Source organism: Hippichthys cyanospilos, chromosome 9 (genome assembly GCF_059441005.1).
Source record: "Hippichthys cyanospilos isolate Australia breed blue-spotted pipefish chromosome 9, RoL_Hcya_1.0, whole genome shotgun sequence".
NCBI lineage: Eukaryota > Metazoa > Chordata > Actinopteri > Syngnathiformes > Syngnathidae > Hippichthys > Hippichthys cyanospilos.
The window spans coordinates 23,232,160-23,251,920 of record NC_142377.1 but is presented as its reverse complement, the minus strand read 5'-3'; the positions used below and the strand labels follow the sequence as shown (position 1 = coordinate 23,251,920).

General features: G+C 57.1%; 1 protein-coding gene across 1 annotated transcript; it reads left to right on the top strand.

The window, feature by feature from the left end:
* Positions 1-79: 79 nt before the first annotated feature.
* Positions 80-19,604, top strand: fer1l4 (fer-1 like family member 4). The gene is made up of 49 exons (XM_088423280.1): positions 80-487; positions 1,798-1,853; positions 2,355-2,443; positions 2,678-2,777; positions 2,845-2,939; positions 3,845-3,889; positions 3,963-4,127; positions 4,316-4,376; positions 4,727-4,858; positions 5,295-5,357; positions 5,439-5,523; positions 5,609-5,762; positions 5,974-6,154; positions 6,223-6,409; positions 6,477-6,556; positions 6,645-6,770; positions 6,852-6,927; positions 7,721-7,815; positions 7,906-8,014; positions 8,078-8,303; positions 8,792-8,924; positions 8,993-9,093; positions 9,191-9,278; positions 9,654-9,770; positions 9,838-9,990; positions 10,428-10,620; positions 11,243-11,367; positions 12,147-12,281; positions 12,394-12,567; positions 12,631-12,741; positions 12,847-13,008; positions 13,091-13,283; positions 13,700-13,818; positions 13,903-14,022; positions 14,568-14,613; positions 14,681-14,763; positions 14,827-14,961; positions 15,030-15,149; positions 15,223-15,350; positions 15,730-15,900; positions 15,974-16,128; positions 16,259-16,440; positions 16,532-16,617; positions 17,006-17,104; positions 17,185-17,302; positions 18,094-18,217; positions 18,318-18,568; positions 19,061-19,161; positions 19,279-19,604. The coding sequence occupies exons 1-49, from the start codon at positions 409-411 to the stop codon at positions 19,457-19,459; spliced, it is 6,108 nt and encodes a 2,035-aa protein (XP_088279406.1). The 5' UTR covers positions 80-408; the 3' UTR covers positions 19,460-19,604.
* The last annotated feature ends 157 nt before the right edge of the window (positions 19,605-19,761 follow it).

Here is a 19,761-nt window from a genome sequence, read left to right as displayed (position 1 = left end):
CTATTTATTTAGACCATTCGTGCTTCATTTGTACCTTTCCCTTTTCTTCGTGCAATGAAACGTAAGCGCGAGATCAAAATTGTCCCTCAGGACAAACGTGGCGTTGCTGTTGTGAAATAGTTTCGAGATTTCACTTCGAACTCTTCCCCTATTTGTTGATTACCATTCGACGAGCCCGTTTCCCGAGGGAAACGATGCATTTTCACATTTGAGCCAAAATCGTCAAGATGGCGGACGGCACTGCCCCCCGCCGCCGCATGTTTGCGGTGCGCGCCCGCCCGCGTGTGTGCATAGTCAAAGGAGGAAACTAGTCGAGCCGGCCGAGTATCTTTGCCCGCTCCGAGGCGACTTTGGGAGCGACCCAAAGCGAGCCCGGCGAGGTCGGCGCCGCGCTCTCGCTCCTTCGTCATGTCGGTCAGCGTCAACGTGAGGAAGGTGTCCAACCTGCCCGGGGGATCCCGCCGGAGGGTGGAGCTCTCTTTCAGAGGTCGGTCGGTCGGTCGGTCGGTCGCCGCGCGGGCCCAATTTCTCCCTTCGTAGCTCCGTTGCTCTTACCGCGCGCGCGGAGGCCCCGTGCCGCTCCGCGCCGGCGGGCCGCGCGGCGCGAGTCCTTCCTTCGTCCCGAGCGCTCGTCCTCACCGGCCTAAGACCACTCAGACGGCGTGAAAAACGGGACCAAAAACGGGCGTTCCGCCGACCTTCCGATGCGAAAGGCCGTCGATGCGCCGATGGGATCGGTCCCCGCCGGAACCCGGTAATCCTGGCCGCGGGCGGGCGGGCGGACGATCCGCTCCCGACGCCGGTCGTCCGACCGCGTGCTCCCAAACACGCGTTGGGGCATTTCTCCGGTAAAGCCTCGTAGCTGATGCGTGAAAGGTTGCCGTCTACCGGGTGCGAAATCTCCCCTCCTCGGCTCCGGAACCCAAACGAGACTTCGAGACGCGGATGAGGTCGCTGTGGATTCTCTAGCCCGGGCGGTAGGGGTGAGCTACCCATTGCTCATATCGTCACGAGCGCGCTCGGAGACGTTTTGGCCCGCGCGGGCGGGCGGGCGGGCGGGCGGGGCCCAATAAGCGAGGGACGCTTCCAAACGCGCCCGTGAAGAGAAAGAATACGTTTGGGACTGCTTAGGGAAGTCAACGTCGAAACTCCGGAACCTCGAAGCTCCGGAACTTCGCCCCCTTTAAGTATGGGGTGGTCAGAAAGTGACAAGGGGCCACAAGGGGCAACAAGGGGCCACAAGGGGCAACAAGGGGCCACAAGGGGCAACCACGGCCTCCCCCGACCAGCAGGTAGCTCCGCCCGTCGATGTCCGCTTGACAAAAGGAGAAAAAGTCGATGGAGTATAATTGCTTCAAATCCTCCTCCTCACTTGGTCTTTCAAAGCCAGCGTGGCGGCGGGCGTGGCGGCGGGCGTGGCGGCGGGCGTGGCGGCGGGCGTGGCGGCGGGCGTGGCGGCGGGCGCGTCGGCGTTCGGCTCTTTGGTTTGGCCGCTTTTCAATATACTTCAAATTGCCTTGAAAACGGCTTTTTTAAAAAGAATATTTTATTCTCTATTATATATATTATATTATAATATATTATATTCTCTGAAAATTAAGTGTGTAACTTTTTCAAAACTATACAGTGTATATGCAGTATATATGATAATAATGAAGGGGAAAAAAGACGTAGCTCATGATTTTTTTTTTGTTTTTTTTGGGCGGGGGGCACTAAATGTTTTTTTTCTTCTTTTTGATTATTCGTGCGCAATTTTTGCTGTTGCCACGGTGACCGGTTTTGCCATCCCTCCACCAGGCTTCACCCAGAAGACGCGCGTGGCGCACAGCGAGGGCGTGGCCTTCTTCGACGAGGCGAGTCCGTCGGCGCACACGCGCACACAACACTCCTTCGACACACACGCACGGCCCGAGTTGACCTCGTTACCTAATGTCGGTGTCTTTCGCGCTACCTACGTTTTAGAAATGAATCCTAAGTATTTCTTTTCAAATTGTATATTTAATTGAATCCTCACGCAGTATTTGAATCCCTTTTGGGTCATTTTCTTCCACATTACTCCGGCGGCATTTTAGCCAAGGGACGGACGGACGGACGGACGGCCCGACTCCCGCTAGTCCGCGGCGTCGCCGTCTGGGTGAAATTTCAGCTCCCTCCAGTCTAACGCTCAACGCTCTCCCTTTGATGTGACGTGCCCTCGATCAAAGATCGAAGGGCATCGCACGAGGGTCGATTTATTATTCCTTTTAAAATTGATCGATTATATACGCGAATGTATATCGCATACGTACAGTCTAACGGTCGTTCGAGTATTTTGAGTTCAAACTCAGGGTGTGACCTCGTTTGTGCGCCCGCAGTCTTTCCGCTGGCCTCACTACGGCAAAATCATCCGACATGAAGTGTTGACCGTCAGCGTTTATAACATCAGTAAAGTCTTTTCCAACAGGTAACGCACACGCACAAACGGCATCGCTAATCACCACGCGTGTCTGCGCGAAACGTAAACAAGCTTCATGTTCCGATCGATTTGCTTTCCATTTGAAAGGAATGCATGAAATGGCTCTCATTAAGATTTGCTGACAGAGAATCTCAGGCAGAAATGATTTCGTGAAGCGGCCGACAACTCAAACAAACGGCAATCGGAAGTTACTGGTGTGGTTTTTGTCACGTGCACGCGCAGACTCCTGGGCAAGCTGGAGGTGGGCCTCCAGCACCTCGTTACGTCAGGGAGGCTGCTGCTTCGGGAACCGCTGACGGACGGCAACCGTCTCCTGACTGACGTGCGTGAGTTTGCCCGCCCGCCCGCCAATCGCGCCAATCGCGCCAATCGCGTTGCGCGTCGAGTAGATCTTCGTGGAGCTGGACGTGCGCTACGATCCGGTGGAGGGCGCCGCGGGAGGCTGGGACGGCCGGGACTTCATCAGAGCGGACCACCAAGATGAGTAAGACGTCATACAAAAAAAAACACACACACACACAAACATATCAGAGGGCAAAAGGGCAGCACGTGCGTGAGCTCACTTGTTACCGGGCCGATACGGCGTTCGCTCGGTCAGCCGCTATTTCAACGTCGCGCTCTCCTTTTTAGTTTGCTCGTTATTTTTCGAAAGTGGCCAGGCGCTCGATGGTTTCTTCTCCCGGTTGGCTAGTTTGACGAGAAGTTTCTTCCTCCACAATTTCATGATTTCATTAGTTACCGCATGCGCACATGCGCCGTACAAACCCCGCGCGGTGCAGGAACGCTGCTGAATACGTCATATTTTGCGCGTACACTTTCTTCCACTCCATCTACACCAGAATGGAAGTCTGTTCATTTATTCATGGATGATTATTCCTTCCCGTATTGCTCTTACTGCTTTTTTTTTGTTTTTAAACTGCCTAATTCATTATTTGGGGAAGTGGACAGAATAACAATTTCATCGTGTGCTATTGCTACGCGTATGACAATAAAACTCGAGTCGTATTTTTATTTTCTCTGGTCAGTTTGTGTTTGAATTTGTTGTCCGTTATTTTTTTGACACAAATTCTGCTTTGTTAGCTAGTTTGTAGACGCGTTTCTTTCCTTGACGAATTCGCCAGTGAGTTGGTTGTTGAATTTGTTGCTTTGTCAATGGGTTATTTTTCCACATCAATTACCTTTTATTCTTTTGTATGTTTAGTTGTCTATCGGTCACCCATTTATTGAGCGGCCGTTAATTAGTTTGGGTCTAGGTCGGGCGTTTTATAGTTTGTTTGTTTCTTCTTTTTTGAAAGTCTGGCTTAGTTTAGCCCTTTAGTCAGTTGGGCTGCCCTCCGTCAAACGGGCCGCCCTCGGATTTTGACCTCTGCGAACGCGCGCGCCCGTCAGACGGCGGTCGGGCCGGAGGAACGAGGCTTTCGAAGACCACGAGAGGTGAGGGGGAGCCGCCGGCCGCCCCTGGCCGCCCCCGGCTCACGCGCCGGTCGGGCAAAACGGATGCGTGAAGCCCTCAGGCCTCCAGCCGCGCGGAGAGGGAGCTGGAGCGGGAGGCCCGGCGGCTGGGCCGCGGCCTGATCGGCGACGCCGCCGGCGACTTCTACGACTCGGACCCGGATGAAGACGAGCTGCTGGATTTGGAGGCCTCCGACATGGTCTTCACCCCTTTGATGAGGTCGGCTCGCTTCCGCTTTCCTTTATGTCGCTTCTTTTTCTTTTTTGAAGTGGGCCAACAGGTTTGTGGTCCCCCTACTGCCACCTAGCGCAGAAACCATGCCCGCGGCTATGCGCCACTAACACGGACGAATGAAAAAAAGAGCCCTTATTTGTCGGAAGGAAGCATGTTTGTTTGCGTGCGTGTAGTCGTTGCAGGCCGCTGTCCAGGCACGCCGCTGCAGCCGCGCCCAAAGTGCAAAGTTTTCAGGTAAGAACAATACAAAACCTTTGGCGCGCGGCTTTGAATTTCTCTGCCGTTTTGCTAGTTAATCGGGGCGGGCCCGGTACTAGCGCTGGGTTTGTCGAATCGGGTCAGCGTTCGCTTAGCCGGGACTCGGTTGCCGCTTCATTGTTTGCTTGAAGCTTTCAACGGGTTCCTCGGCGCTTGCCGAGGGCCGAAAGAAGAACCCGCTTAGCAGCGTGTCCGGCCAGTCCGGTAGATAGGATGGAATCTGAATCGCTTAAGCCGGGGGAACCTCAGGGACCAAAGTACGAAAGGGCCGAAGGCAGAACCGGCTCGGGCGGAGTTTTGTCCCTTATCCCTTTGGTTGATTGCAGGTGAACGTCAACGTCCTGGAAGCTCAGAAACTGGCGGGCGTCAACATCAACCCGGCCGTCTTCGTGCGAGTGGGGGAGCACGAGAAACGCACAGCCACGCAGAAGTCCACCAACTGTCCCTTCTACAACGAAGTACGCCACGTGTTGTCCGCAGTCGCAAGTTGTCGGATCAACAAACAGACCCGTTTGGGCCACGTGATCGTAATCACAACGTTCTTTCCAAGAAAGTACAACTCCCAGATGTTGGTGGGCCGCGTTTCCCAGAGAGACGGTGACAGCGTCCTTCCTCACCACAAAATGTCATATCAACAGCGGCCAGAGGCGGCGCCAAAAACAAAGCTCGGGCCAAACAAAGCTCAAACGAACGAACCGTCAAAGGATCAAGTCAATCGGTTCCAAAACATGGGCGTTTCGGACGCGGCCCCCCCTTTAGACGAAAAACTATTTCTTATTACGAGCCTGTTTTACTTTCTTGAAATGGACTTTTTGCAGCATGCGTATTGCAAGACCCGAATACTTGTCGCGAAAGACAGCCTGCAACAAGTGTGCTGTTAAACTCCCGCTGCAGAACTTCCAGTTTGAGTTCCGCGAGACTCCGGAGGTGCTCTTCGACAAGGTCATCGAGATCAAGGTGGGCGGGCCCGGCGCGACCGCCGCCCGGTTTCCGTGGCGACGGGACGCCTAATCTCTCCCCGGCGCCGGGCCTCGGCAGGTGTACCACCGGCGGACCCTGGCCTTCCTCACCAGCCACGTGGGAACCTTCAAGATCGACGTCGGCACCGTGTTCCGCCAGCCGGGTACCGTCCGTCGCGTGGCGGCGGCGCGCCGGCCGCACGCTCCCCGCCGAGCGACCGACCGACCGACCGCGGGACTGTTCGGCAGACCATCGCTTCTACCAGAAGTGGGCCCCGCTGACAGACCCGGCCGACACCCGATCGGGGTCCAAGGGCTACGTCAAGGCCACCGTCAGCGTGCTGATGAAGGGCGAAGCTCTGAGCGCGCCCGCCGTGCCGCCCGCCGGCGAGGACATCCACAAGTCAGTTCGGGCGCTCTGGGGTTAGGGTTCTTTTGTAAACTCAAGCGGTTTGGCTTAGCACCCGGCCGTCTGGAACTACGTGTCTGTCGGGCACGACGCCGCTACTTTGTCAGGGGCTCTCGCCAAGTTGCTACATCGTTTACAAACGGGCCGGAGAACCCGGGCGGAGGGGAAGCCTCATCTTTCCGCGGGCGTTTGGTTTTCCCGACAGGAATCTGATGCTTCCTCGCGGAATGCCTCCCGAGCGCCCGTGGGCCCGGTTTAGGCTTCGGGTGTACAAGGCGGAGGGCCTGCCCAGCATGGACGCGGGCTTGATGGCCAAGATGTCCAAAGTCACAGACCGAAGGGTCTTCATAGATCCTTACGTGCGAGTCACCTTTGCCGGACAGCGGGTAGGCCGGCGCCGGCCCGGCCGTTCGGCTCCACGGCCCGAGCTTCAAATCGGACCGCCCCCTCTCAGGGAGAGACCTCCGTGGCCGGCGCCGCCAGCTGTCCGGTTTGGAATGAGGAAATCTCCTTCATCGAGCAGTTTCCGCCTCTAGCCCAGCGGATCAGAGTCCAGGTCCTTGACGACGCCAAGATGGGGGCCGTGGCTCTGGCCACGCACTTCCTGGACCTGGAGCAAATTTCAGACCCCACGAGAAACGGTACGGCCTGAAAGCGTCTCCGTTGCTGTCCTCGCGCTCTTCAGCGCGGGACTGCATCCGCCCCCAGGTTTTAACCCCACCTTTGGACCCTGCTGGGTCAATCTGTACGGCTCTCCTCGGAACTCCACCCTCGGAGACGTCCACCAGGTAACCGTCTTGACGGATCTTACCGCGGGCTCCGAGATTTCCATCCGAACACAGCCGATCCGGGCTGGCCGCGGTCGCCCTTCCTCAGGCTTTGAACCAGGGCCTCGGCGAGGGAATCTTCTACCGCGGACGAATCCTCCTGGCGCTCTCTGTGGAGATTTACTCTTCGCCGTCCGCCGTGGTCACCGACTCCGGTTCCTCCCCTCTCGCGATGGTATCAGACCCCGTCGCGCGGAGTCCGCCGTGATCCGTCGGGGGCTCCTCCGAACGTCGGTTCGCTATGACTCTGTTGAAGGTTAAAGGGACACTGGGCAGGTTGGGACTGAGGAAGAAGCGAGGCGGCGAGAAGGAGGAGGACAAGACAAAGGAAGGTGAGGAGGCCCATTGATACAACATGTTAGCTTCAGGCAAGCTAGAACATTTAATAAACGACAGGAAGGAAGACAACTCGTTTTTTTTTCTTACGAGGAGAGCGGACAGGAACCTGACCTTCTCGGATCTCCTTCCAGTCTGGTTACAGATCCTTTCCGTTCCTCGTTCGTTCATTTGGGTCGGCCCTGGGTACAAAACCGTTCTCGCGCCTAAGGATCGGGGATCGTACGGAAACAATGCTAACAATTAGTTTGTGACCGTAGGGGGTGTGGGTGCGAGTCCATGCCGTGATCTGCTTATTCGGGAGCACAAAGTCCGACCCTATGCTTTTCTGCCCTCGGAGGCGTGCCGTCTCCTCACGCGTTCTTCACCAACGGCTCCAGCAGAAAATATCCATGTCTGTATATGTATGTACTGACATATTTTTAATACGATATTTATCAAAGTTTTTGAGCACAGTCATCTTCCGGACGTCTTTCAGTTCTATTTCATAGCTGTTCCATAAATGGACATTTTGAACGGATACACGTATTTTCTATACTTGCGGTTTGTCTCCCGGTGGCTGGCAAAAAAAAGCAAAAAAAAAAAAAAAAAACCTGCAGAGGAGCCGCAGGGCTCACATCATGAGAAATAAATCTGAAAAATAGTGCACACATGTTCAAACGGCCATTACTAAAGAACGAGGCATACGGTTTTATGATTGAAGGTTTGAATCTGATCTTTCCTTTTACATGCGGAAAATTCTCAACCGTGGCGCTAAAAGAGCGCTGAAAGAGAATTTGTGGCCCGTAGCTTCCGGCCGGTCGGGCGAGGAGTTGGAGGAGGCGGGAGCGGAGGTGCCGGAGGCGGTGACGGTGGACGTGGAGGAGATTCACCCGCTGCCCGAAGTCAGTGCCGAGATCGAGGCGTTGCTTGTGAAGGGGACTGAGGAAAGAGCCGCCGCGGGTTCCCCCCCGACGGACGTTCTTCTCGCTTAGGGTTTTCTGGGCGAGAGGGAAGACTTTCTGCTGTTTGCGTCCTTGTTTGAGGTCACCATGATGGATCCGTCTGTGGGCGGCAGACCCGTGACCTTTGAACTCTCCATAGGTAGGCGGACGCGACAGCGCTATCGAGGAGAGCCCCGAGGGTAAACGGCCGCGCTCCCGGCAGGCGATCGCGGTAAGGCCACGAAAGCCGGGAGATCCCGGAAGAGCCCGAGGCGGGAGGGGCCGGGGCCCGGGCCGGGGGATCTCGGCGAGGAGGAACTCGGGCTCCTGGAGTCCGACGAGGAACCGGACGGGGAGGCGGCGCCGAGTCCCGAGCCCGAGCCCGAGCCCGAGCCCGACAACGGATCCGTCTCCCGAGCCATGAGGCCGCGGCCCACCGAGTACGACGGGTGAGGGCCTCGCGCTCGCTTCCCGTCCGCCCCGGAAAAGTGCGCAGGGCACGCGAGCCAACCGTGCCGCTTGTTAACTGCGTCCCTGCCGCGTCCCGCTCCTATCCCGTTTTGGGCTCACCTATCTCCTACGACTCGAGCCTCACCCGCGTCTCATCTAAAGGTCGCCTGCGTCTCGCCCGCGTCGTGATCCGACCCGCGTCTTGCCCGAGTCTCGCGCAGTCCCTGCGGCGCATTCTTGGCCACCGTCCCCAGACTCATTTTTGTCTCCCGTGTATGTCACACAAGCTCTTTCTCGCCGATGCGTAGCCATTTTTCACACCCGTGTCTGACCCGAGTCTCATTTGTAGTCCCTCCCGCGTCTCCCCCGCGTCTCGTTTGCGCGCAACGCGCTCGTCCCGTCTCCGGTCTCGTACACGTCACCCCTCTGGCGGCCGCGTGGCATCCCGGCCGCGGGCGGACCACAGTATGTGCCGCGCGCGCGGCAGGTCGTTCCTGTGCGTCCCGCTGCAGGCCCCCTGGGAGAAGAGCAAGCCCTGCCTGTTCGTCTGGAGTCGATTGGAAGAGCACAGCTTTCGTCTGTACCGGGCCAACTGGCTGAGCAAGATGGCGGACAGGCTGGTGAGGGGACACGAGCGGCATGACGCGCCAATGGCTTCGAGTGACCCGCGATTCCGGGCGGGCTTCAGGAGCTGGGTCTGGACGAGGTGGGGCGTCTCTCGCGGCGGCCCGGCGCCGGCGTCGAGGAGCGTCTGGTGCACGTGCTTCTGGAGCTGATGACTTCCTGCAGGTGGGGCGCCGCCCGCAATTCAAAAGGAGCTTTAGCTTTGTCTCACGCGCCCTTGTTTTTTTTTGTTTTTTTTTGGGGGGGGGGGGTCGAAATAAAGACAGTATCGACTGTTCTCGGACCGGCACGCTCACTTTCGGCCCAACAATCTGGATGTGCGCAGGAAGGACTTCATCGAGAAGAATTTGGTGAGACACTTTTATTTCCTTATTTTTTCGCGTGGACAGAAATTTGGGGAAAGTCATACCTTCAACCTTATTGAACAAAACAAACAAAAAACGAAAACCGACAATTTCGACGATGAAGAAGGTCAAAATTATACATGCACATATACATGTATGCGTCTTCCTCAAATGAATATTCATGACGATCTGGCATTTGTCAACGTTCCCGCTTATGATGATCTACAACAGCGTTTTCCGTGTTGCGTCTGAGGCGCAAAACAGCGCCGTTCAAATAGAAATTCACCGTGATTATTCTGTCAAATTGATCCGGGCGCGACAACAACATCCGAATCAAAACAGGAGGGAAAGAAGCTAATTCCTCCCAATGCGCCGGTCCAGATTTTCGTGGGCCGAAGGGCCGCCAAGATCAGGCGGAAGTTGTCCAGGCGCGCGCTCAAACAACAACTGGCGGAGGCGGAAAAACTCCTGAGCAAACTTCGACAGCTGGCCAAAGAGGTGGGTCCGCCGCCAGCCTCCCGCGGCGACCGTGAAGCGCGACCTTTGACCCGCGGGCCGCCCTCAGCCCCAGAACACCATCCCGGACGCCTTCCTGTGGTTGCTGAGCGGAAGCAAGCGGTTGGCCTACGTCAGGATCCCCGCCCACACCATCATCTTCTCATTGGTGGAGGACCAGAGGGGGCGGGACTGCGGTCGCCTCGCCACCTTCTACATGAAGGTCTGCCTCTCAAAGTCGTCGGCTTCTTTCTTCTTCTCGCAACCTCGAGCTCTCATAAATGATAAGCTATATCAATGGTATATTTTTATACGAATTATAAATGCTATTTTTCTACTGCTATATATTATATGGGGTATAATTCTCTAAATATTACATACGGTAATGAATTCTACACGTATATCCAAAAAAATGTGAGTTTAGGTTAGGGGGCGGAGTTTGACTTTCTATGGAAGGACGGCTCGAAACGGCGGGAGTCACCGACGGCAATCTAACGCGTCGCTCTCTGACGTCGTGACGGGAGCGCTTGTTTTTTGGCGGAACGCGAAGCCGCGCTTTCAAAAGCTTCGGCCCGGCGGGCCCCGAGCCGCGCGTCCGGTGGGCTCCCGGGGCCCGTCCGAGAAAGCGCCCAGCCAGCCGCTTTTCCGCCGCCTCCGCAGTCTCCGGGCGCTTCCGCCGGCGAGATCTTCGCCAAGCTGGAGGCCTACCTGTGGCTGGGCCGGGCCAAGCACAGCAAGGAGGCCGCGGCCTCGCTCCCGGCCGAGTTCCTGCCCGACTACGGGGGGCCCGGGGAGACGGACGCCGCCGCCGCCGCCGCCGCCGGCGGGATTCCCCGTAGCCTGCGCTGCCAGGGTGAGTCGCACAGCAACATCATCCGCTGCGAAAGTCTTCGTATTGTCTTGTGTTCTTATCTTTTTGCAAATGTTCAAAAGTTAAATCAAAACCTTGATCGATTTTCGGAGAAACTTTTGAAAAAACTCTCACTGTATCACAGTTATGATCATGAAAAAAAGAGACATTTTAAAGCTGTTTGAAAAGGACAATATCTCACCTTGAAAAAGTTATGATTATATTTTTTTTTAGTCAGATGTGGAAGTAAGTTCAATTGTACAAGTCTATCGGCCGCCTAAACCGGTTGGAAGACTTTGTCGATTTGAAAACGCAAACAAGCCGAATGAAAATCGGTCACTTTTTGAAATAAGAAACATCACGCTATTTGATTCCAATAGAAAAAAAGTATTATGAAAATTCATCGGGGTTTTCAAACAATGAAATGTATAAATATATTCAAACGTACGCAACTGCAATCCTATTCCTGTATTGGGGATCGTGTACAATTGTCTTTTCTAATAAACCGGTTGAGCGAAAACTAAAATAAGAACTATCACTCTATTTGATTGGACCCATATCAAGCAAGTGCATCCGCTACTTATGATTGTTTTTTTTTCCTTGGCGCCGCACGTTGCGTTTGCAGACAGCCGTTACTTCCAGCTGCGTTGCCACCTGTACCAGGCGCGCGGTCTAATGGCGGCCGACGACAACGGCCTGTCGGATCCCTTCGCCAAGGTGCTCTTCTCCACGCAGTGTCAGGTGACCAAGGTGAAAACCGAAGATTTTTACATCGCCGGCGCTCAAAGCCACGACCGCAGCCCGAGCTTTCCGCGGCGGCGTTTGTACGCCTGGGGGATCAGGATATCGAGATGGAAAAAGATGCGTGGTATAGGAAGGATATCGCGGCGCCGTTACCTTCCAAGTGTGACGGCGGAGCGCGGCTGGACAGAGCGGCGCCGCAAAAGTTCTCGCTTTAAAAATCGCGGGCTCGAAACGGTGCGTTCGATGAGCAGACTCGGCCGGGAAAACTAAAACGAGCGATCGGGATCGACGTCTTGACCGCCCGACAATATGACAAACGGAGAAATAGAAGTCGCTTCAAAATCGGAGCGCGTACACTGTAGCGCGTCCAAATTTCAAAACGTGAATTGGAAAAAGCACCGTTGGGACTGAAACGCAGAGTTGAAAATGGAAGAATTGACATGACGGTTAAGTCCTTTTTACTAGCTTCAAGCAACCTCGAAGGTTCAATCAACGGCAAACGGGAAGGAAGACGACTAGGTTCCGTTTCTCGCGAGGAGAGCGATCGGGAAGCCCGCCTTCCGGGATGTCCTTCCGCTCCGATCGCACATCCGTCGCGCTCCTCATTTATCGGTTTGGGTTGGCCCTAGGTACCGTACCCGAGCCATCGCCGCCCCCGAAGGGTTGGGGGAGACACCCGTCAACAAGTTAGACTTGCAGAAAATACGCTAGTCCCGTCACTTGTAACCGACGATGTTGGCCCGTGAGCAAAAACCAGTTTATTTGTCGCCGGGAACCTCCGTAAGGTGTCCCCGGACACGCTGTCCCCGGCGTGGTGCGAGTGTTTGCTGTTTGAGCGCGTGCTGCTGGAGGGAAGCATGGAGGAGCTCCTGGCCGACCCCCCGCTGGTCGTCGTCAGCATCCTGGACCACGACGCCGTGGTAAGGTTGGCCCGCCGCCGCCGCGTGACGCTCGGCCGCCGCGTGACGCTCGGCCGCCGCGTGACGCTCGGCCGCCGCGGTGACGCTCGGCCGCCCGCCCCCGCGCTTCCAGGGCGGCCCCAAGCCGCTGGGCCGAGCGTACGCCGAGCCCGAGCTGAAACGCGCCGAGGCGCCGTACCGCAAGCCCCGGCTGCGTTTCTTCGACGTGGTGGCGGGGAGGGCGCCGGCCGGCGAGCTGCTGGCCGCCTTCGAGCTCATCGAGCTGGACTACGCGTCCTTGGGCGAGGTGAGGGCGGGCGGGCGGGCCTAAAGGGCGGAGCCTTGACTCGCGCGCCCTCCCCTCGGACAGCCGTCCCTCCCGGCCGACGTGGAGCCTCGGGAGCCGAGCTACCTGCCGGAGCGCCGCTGCTACGACATCCCGCAGGGGGTCCGCCCCGTCCTCAGGAAATTCAGGATAGAGGTGACGCGAGGAGCCTACGCAAACGTCCATCCCCCCGCCAAACCGCGCCGCGTTTGAGGCGCCACGGCATAAACCCCGGCGCGCTACGGGGACGGTTTGGGCCAGGTGCTTTTCTGGGGCTTGCGCGAGCTGAAGCGCGTGCAGCTGTTCGAGGTGGAGCGCCCCCTGGTGATAGTGGAATGCGCCGGACGGCGGCTGGAGTCGGAGGAGCTGCAGAGCTACCGCAGCCACGCTAACTTCAAGGAGCCCGTGCGCTTCCTCCTCGTGGTCAGTTGCCGACGGCAAAGAAAAAGCAAAGAGAAGAAAGGGGGCGCGCTGAGGCGCGGGCGTGCTGTGGCGGCGCAATCAGAAGCTGCCGGAGCTGACCTACCTGCACCCCCCCCTGACGCTGCTGGCGGTGGAGCGCAGGGCTTTCGGACGCCAGGTCCTGGTGGGGACCAACGTGGTCCGCAGCCTCCTGGATTTCGCCGCGCCCGAGCTCCGGGACCCGCCGGATGACGGAGACCGAGACCGGGAGGGAGAGGAAAAAGCCCGAGCCCGAGGTACGCGCCGCTGACCGGAAAGGTCCCGGCCGCTGAAAGCTCCGAACGGTATGGTTTGGCGGGACGGAAGAAGGACCGAGCCAAATCAAATCGATCCCGTGATTTGGAGCCGCTTGTAGGACGGACCGGCCGTCCTCGCCGAGGAGTTGGCGTTTTGCCTCAAAGTCGTCGGCAGATTGAAGCCCCCTTTCGGAGTCTCGGCCGACGGCGTTGCTCCGAAACGACCGTTACCCGGACTCTCCCTCCTAGATGGGACTTGTCCGGAAAGCGTCCAAATCTGTGCTCCTTTTCTCCTTTGTCCTTTTAAAAATCTTTTCGCCGTTTGGCCGTCCGCCGCCTTTCTCTGGGCGTACCTCCACATAGCAAAGGCAGGTTTTTCGTTTTGTTGGTACTACGTTTTGTTGGTGTGCCTTCAGCGAAGAAGACGAGCGCTCCGGCCAAGACCGGCACCCTCGGGTCACTGAGCAGGATCAAACTGGGCAACCTGTCCATCAAAGAGTCCAAGATTCCAAAGGTCCCCGTCAAGCTCATCCACGTACGGGAGTCTCGGGCAGCCGGCTTCACGTCAAGCTAGCTCACCTCCTCTTTGTCGTCAGAAGCTTTTTTATTTTGGTCCCAGGCTCCTCTAAAGAAGCTGCTGGGGGAGCGCGACGACGAGCTGGAGGAGGACGTGCCGGAAAACGAGGAGCTGGACTGGTGGTCCAAGTACTACGCCTCCCTGGAGGAGTTGGAGAAACAGGCCAGATATTTGCAGTCCGCTCACACCGTGCCCTCAAACCGGGATTCAAAACCAAAACTCCTGGAGCATTGCCAGTTTTTTCATTTAGGATAGAAAAGTACGAGCGGTGTCAGTACTTGGTCTCGATGTAAAGTTGCACCGCAAAAGGTTTCGGACGAAAAACAAGAATACGTTTGATCAAAAAATGGCACGCGAAAAAAAATCTGCCGACGGCGTAAGAATTTGTCATGCCCAGAAAACACAATTCAAGTCTATTTTTTTCGCATTGTTTGGGAAATTCTTCACCGAAGCAAGGTACAAATCCAATTCAAGCAAATGGCTGTAAAGATATGAAATGTATTGTGAAACGGAAGCGATACTTTTCATCAAAAGATAGCCATGCAAAGCTTTTCTTGTACCCCGGGGGGAAAGACTTTGTCTTTGCGACGCCAAGTGTACCTGCAATCGGATCGGCATCATTTTTTTCCCAGGCCCTTGGACGCGCTTGATTCGTTTGGGTTTTTTTTCCGATTTAGACTAAGCCGTAACCTCGTTTTCCGCCGCAGGCCGCCGAGGAGCCGCGGCAGGAAGAGGAAGAAGACGAGGCCGCAGGTGTGTCCGCGCGCGTCCCCGAAGGCCGCTCGAGCATCGCCGCGTCAGCTCCGACGATCCCCTTTAGGAGGGAACGGGGAGGAAGGCGGGGCGGACGCGGGCGCCGTGCCCGCCGAGGCGCCCGAGCGCAAGAAGATAGCCACGCTGCAGGTAGGAGCAAATGAGGACGGATGAAGAAGGTCCTCCGCCCTCTTCTGTTTCTTCCGCCCTCAGCTGTACGCGGGCGACTTGGAGTCGGAGTTCGGTCAGTTCCAGGACTGGCTGAAGACCTTCCCGCTCTTCAAAGGGCGGACGGTCGGCGAGGACGCCGACGAAGACGAGGACGAGCGACTGACGGGGAAGTTCAAGGTGGTCCCGCGCCCGGCCCGGCCCGGCCCGGCCCGGCCCCCCGCCTGATTTCCTCCGCCGCTCCTCAGGGTTCCTTCCTGGTCTACCCCACGGATTCGGACGACGAAGGGCAAGCGGAGTGTCGCCTCGGCAGGGGGATCCCCCGGAACCCGGCGGTCAAGGTGCTGCTTCGCGTCTACGTGGTCAAGGTGAGCGGCGGCCCGGCGCGGCGCGGCGCGGCGCAGAACGGAAGGCAGCCGGCCCCTCCCCCCTCGGCGGCAGGCCGGCGGCCTGGCTCCCACCGACCCCAACGGCAAAGCCGACCCCTACCTGCTGCTGCGCGTGGGGCGGCAGACCCGGGACACCAAGGACCGCTACGTCCCCAAACAACTCGACCCCGTCTTCGGAGAGTGAGTGCCCGTCCTCCCGTTGCTCTTTTTGGCTTTGCCTTTCCTTCTGATCGGCTCCGTCGCGGAAGGTCGCCCACCCAATTCTCCATTTTTATTTGTATCCTGCGCTCCGCACCTTGCTTTTCCACTTCGGATAAACCAGCGCAATTTTTTATTCCATCCAGCACACCGATATTTTTTTCGCTACATCCGAGACCGCGTGATTTATTTGTCTTTTTTTTACAGCCGATTGTCCGAAGCTTTGTTTTCAAAAAATGGACTAACGTCAGGCACGGCGATATTTGATTGTCTCCGTCCGACACTGTACTGTGCAAATATAGACGTGTATCTCTTTGAAATATGATTTCCCCACTGTTGTATTTTTTTCCCAATCCGGCAGGGTGTTTGAAATGACGGCGTCCTTCCCCGCGGAGACGGAGCTGCTGATCCGAGTGATGGACCACGACATGGTGGGCGCCGACGACGTGATCGGGGAGACGCGGGTGGACCTGGAAAACCGATTCTACAGCCGGCACCGCGCCACTTGCGGCCTGGCCCTCTACTACGAGGCGTAGGCGCGGCCGTCGCGCCCGGTGGCCGCGGTCGGCCCTAACCCTAACCCGCGCTCCTTTGCCCGCCCGCAGCGAGGGTTACAACGCCTGGCGGGATGCCAAAAAGCCGTCCGTCATCCTGTCGGAGCTCTGCGAGAGCCACGGCGTCCCGCCGCCCGAGTATCGGCGTTCGGAGGTCAAAGTCCTCAACAAGATCTTCAAGATCCCGACGGACGCCGTCCCGGAAGGTGGTCTTTGAAATCAAAATCCGAGTTTTCCTTTCCAAGCCAAAAAGCGAAAGGGGTCGGCGTCGCAACGATGCCGGCAAATAGCCCTCAAAACCAAAGCCGGCGTGCTCGGGCCGCGCGCCCTTCTCAGATTGGCCGCAGAAGAGCGAGCGTTCGGCCGAGGAGGAGGCGGCCGCGGAGGAGCGCGCCGCCGTCAGCGTGCTGCGGCGTTGGGAGCAAATGAGAGAGTGGATCCCGGGCGCCGTGGCGCTGGTCCCCGAGCACGTGGAGATCCGCCCCCTCCTCAGCCGCGACAAGCCCGGCCTTCCGCAGGTGGCGGCCCGCCGACGGCCGGCAGATGGATTTTGTCGATGCCGCTACGCTCCTAAAACCTTCTTGCGCGCGCGCGCGCGCGCGGACGCAGGGCTACCTCCACATGTGGGTGGACATGTTCCCGGCCGACGTTCCGGCACCGCCGCCCGTGGACATCAAGCCCCGGCTGCCCGTACCGTACGTCGGAGCCGGGCCGCTTTCCCTCCGTCCGGCGCGCCGCCGCCGTCGGAGCTCGCCGTTGGGCCTTTTGAACCCACTCTTCTTCTCCTACATCTCTTCTTCTTCCGCATGTCTTTTTCTTCTGCGTTGGGCATGCCGGCGCCTCATCTTTTTTGCCTCCGATTGCACCGTTCTTTTCTCTGCTTTGTTTTTCCTCATCCAGCGCCACGCACTTATTCATTCGTTTGCTGGTTTTTCTCCTGTATTCCGAGCTTCCTTGCTGACATTTTGCATACATTCGGCACGTGTTTTTTTTTCCTCCATCCATCTGCTTGTTTTTTTGCTGCGTTTGTTTTTTTTCACCTATCCGGCACCGGGCTTTTTTTTTTTTTTTTGCGGCTCCCAGGTACGAGCTGCGCGTGATCATCTGGAACACGGACGACGTGGTCCTGGACGACGTCAACCCCTTCACGGGCGACGCCTCGTCCGACATCTACGTCAAAGGGTGGGCGCCGCGCGCTCCGGTCCGCTCGGGCCAAGCGGGCCGCTGATGGGCTCTTTCTCTTCCGGGCCGCGCCGGCCCAGTTGGATTCGGGGCCTGGAAGGCGACAGGCAGGAGACGGACGTCCACTTCAACTCGCTGACCGGGGAGGGAAACTTCAACTGGAGATTTGTCTTCCGCTTCGACTACCTGCCCACCGAGGTCGGTCCTCTTGCCGTCTGTATGAAAAGATTGTTTCGCGTCGAAAGGAAATACTGTATCATCTTTGTGTCGTATGTGTGGAAACGGCGCCCTCCGACGGTCACGGTTATTACTGCGGTGCGCGATGGCTTCGTATGAGATCGGTCGTCGTTGGTGTCAGCCATCCTCCATTCAAAAAAGGATTTGACCAGTTTTATTATTTATTGAACATAACGACTTTCCCGTCATTCCCGATGATGAATATGATCAAATACTTGAAAGTATGTCAGATTTCAACGGAGGTCCCGCAGCTATGAGCGAAGCTAGCGAAATGCTTTTTGACCCGCGCGTTGGTCTTTTCAAACAAAGAGCACGCGAATCGGAACGCGAATCGGAACGCCAATCGGAACGCGAAGGCACGCGGCGCTCGCTTCTGCTCCGGCGCAGGGGCGTCAAACTCATTTTTATCACGGGCCGCATCGTATTTATGGTACAAACCTTACGCATGGTGAAATCGGAGGCGGCTGAAAACGGTTCAAAAGGGGTAGTGAGAACAAAAAAAAAAAAAGGCGCGAGTTGAAGACGACTTGAAAATTTGAAATACAATGACGCGGCCAGCCGGATGCGGCCCCCGGGCCTTGAACGCTCCAGTGAGTCATTTGCAAAACACGGGATGCGGATCGTCTATCCCAAAGTTTGGAGCACAAAATGCAGCACAAACAAGAGCACAAACTTTGGCGCCCGTCTCGGGCCCCTTCGGGCGCCGGCTAAATACGGGCCGACTTCTGTCCGGTTCCGCTTTGTGTGCGAAGAAAGAGGTGGTGTGCAAGCGCAAGGAGTCCTTCTTCTCTGTGGAGGAGTCGGAGTTTCGCCAGCCGGCCGTGCTGGCGCTGCAGATTTGGGACTACGACCGCGTGTCCGCCAGCGACTTCCTCGGTGAGTCCGGCTCGACCCGCCGCCCTCGCGCCGCCGTCGCCGCCCCGCCCGCCCGCCCGCCCGCCCGCCGACCTTCGCTGACCTGGGCGTGCGCGGCCAGGCTCGTTGGAGCTGCGCCTGGACGACGCGGTGCGCGGCGCCAAGACGGCCGCCCGCTGCACGGCCCGCATGGCCCGGGAGCGCGCCGGCCCGCGGGCCTCCATTTTCCGCAGCAAGAAGCTGAAGGGCTGGTGGCCGCTCACCCGCCGGCGGACGCCCGACGACCTGCGGCGCGATCAGACGCGCAAGAAAAACGCCAAGCCGGAGGACGTCCAGTTCACCGACGCCGACGGCAACGTGCACTTGATCACGGTCGGCGAGGCGCTCGCTGCCTCCTCTTTTCTTTTTGCCCTCTTCCAGATGCGTTTCGGTTATATTCAACAAAAACCCTCCGGTGGCCCTCAAGTGCGAATCACACCAACGAAAAAACTATACAAACCAAAAAGGTCATCACAAAAAAAAAATCAAAACACGTGAAACAATCGAAAAAATAGACGCACGCGAGCGAAACACGGAAATAATGTCCAGCGTTGCTCTCGTCCAATTGAACATTTTCTTGTTTGCTTCTTTTTTCGTTGGCGCTTTTTATATTGCGCGCTTCTTTTTTACTGTGCGCTTCTCTCTTTTATGGTGTCTTTGTTTTTTTTTTTGCTCGCTGTTTTTTTTTTTTTTGCTTTGTTTTTCGTTCGTGTGATTTGCGCTTCAGGGCTGCCGCGCACCCCCACAGAGAATCCACATTTTCAAAAAAGCAACAAAAATCATTAAAAAAAAACAAAACAAGTATACAAAACTGCGTGCGCGCAGGGCAAGGTGGAAGCGGAACTCCAATTGGTGACGTTGGAGCAAGCCCAGGCCAATCCGGTGGGACGGGGCCGCAAGGAACCGGAACCTCTGGACAAACCCGAGTGAGGCACGCGCGCGCGGACGCGCGAAAAGCTTGCCGGAGGGGTGGGGCAAGGCAAAGGCGCTCCCGCCTTCTTTCCGAGCGTAAAAAGAAGCGCGGCCTTGGCCTTCTTTTGCAGCCGGCCCAGCAGCAGCTTCACGTGGTTGGTCAACCCCATGAAGACTTTGGTCTTCGTGGTGTGGAGGAAGTTCAAGAAGTTCCTGCTCACCTTGCTGCTTCTGGCGACGCTGGCGCTCTTCTTGGGCCTGCTGGTGTACACGCTGCCGCAGCACATCAGCGGCCTGCTGGTCGCCGGGTGACGCCCGCCCTCTTCCGCCGGTTTTTCGTTGTCGGCGCCGAACCCCCCCCAAAATCATCTCGGCGCTCGCGCGCACATGAAAATTCAATCCAAACGTTGCAAAGGGCCCTAGCTCAACGTGCGGTTGAGAATATGAAGTCTTTTAAAGCAGAGGTCCCCAAACTCCGGTCCGTGGACCAACCGGTACCGGGCCGCACCACAAACGATGTTTTGAAACTCGTATCGTTTATCCTTAAGTCGAGCTTTGTCTGGTTCGATCTTAGTTTTTTTGGCGCCGCCTCTGGCCGCTTTTGATATTACATT

Excerpts from the sequence above, each read along its gene's own strand:
- fer1l4 (XM_088423280.1), top strand. The coding sequence starts at position 409 with ATGTCGGTCAGCGTCAACGTGAGGAAGGTGTCCAACCTGCCCGGGGGA. Across the intron at positions 13,009-13,090 it reads CCGTGCGCTTCCTCCTCGTG|AAGCTGCCGGAGCTGACCTA; the intron begins GTCAGTTGCCGA and ends CGGCGCAATCAG. Across the intron at positions 14,764-14,826 it reads AGAAGATAGCCACGCTGCAG|CTGTACGCGGGCGACTTGGA; the intron begins GTAGGAGCAAAT and ends TTCCGCCCTCAG.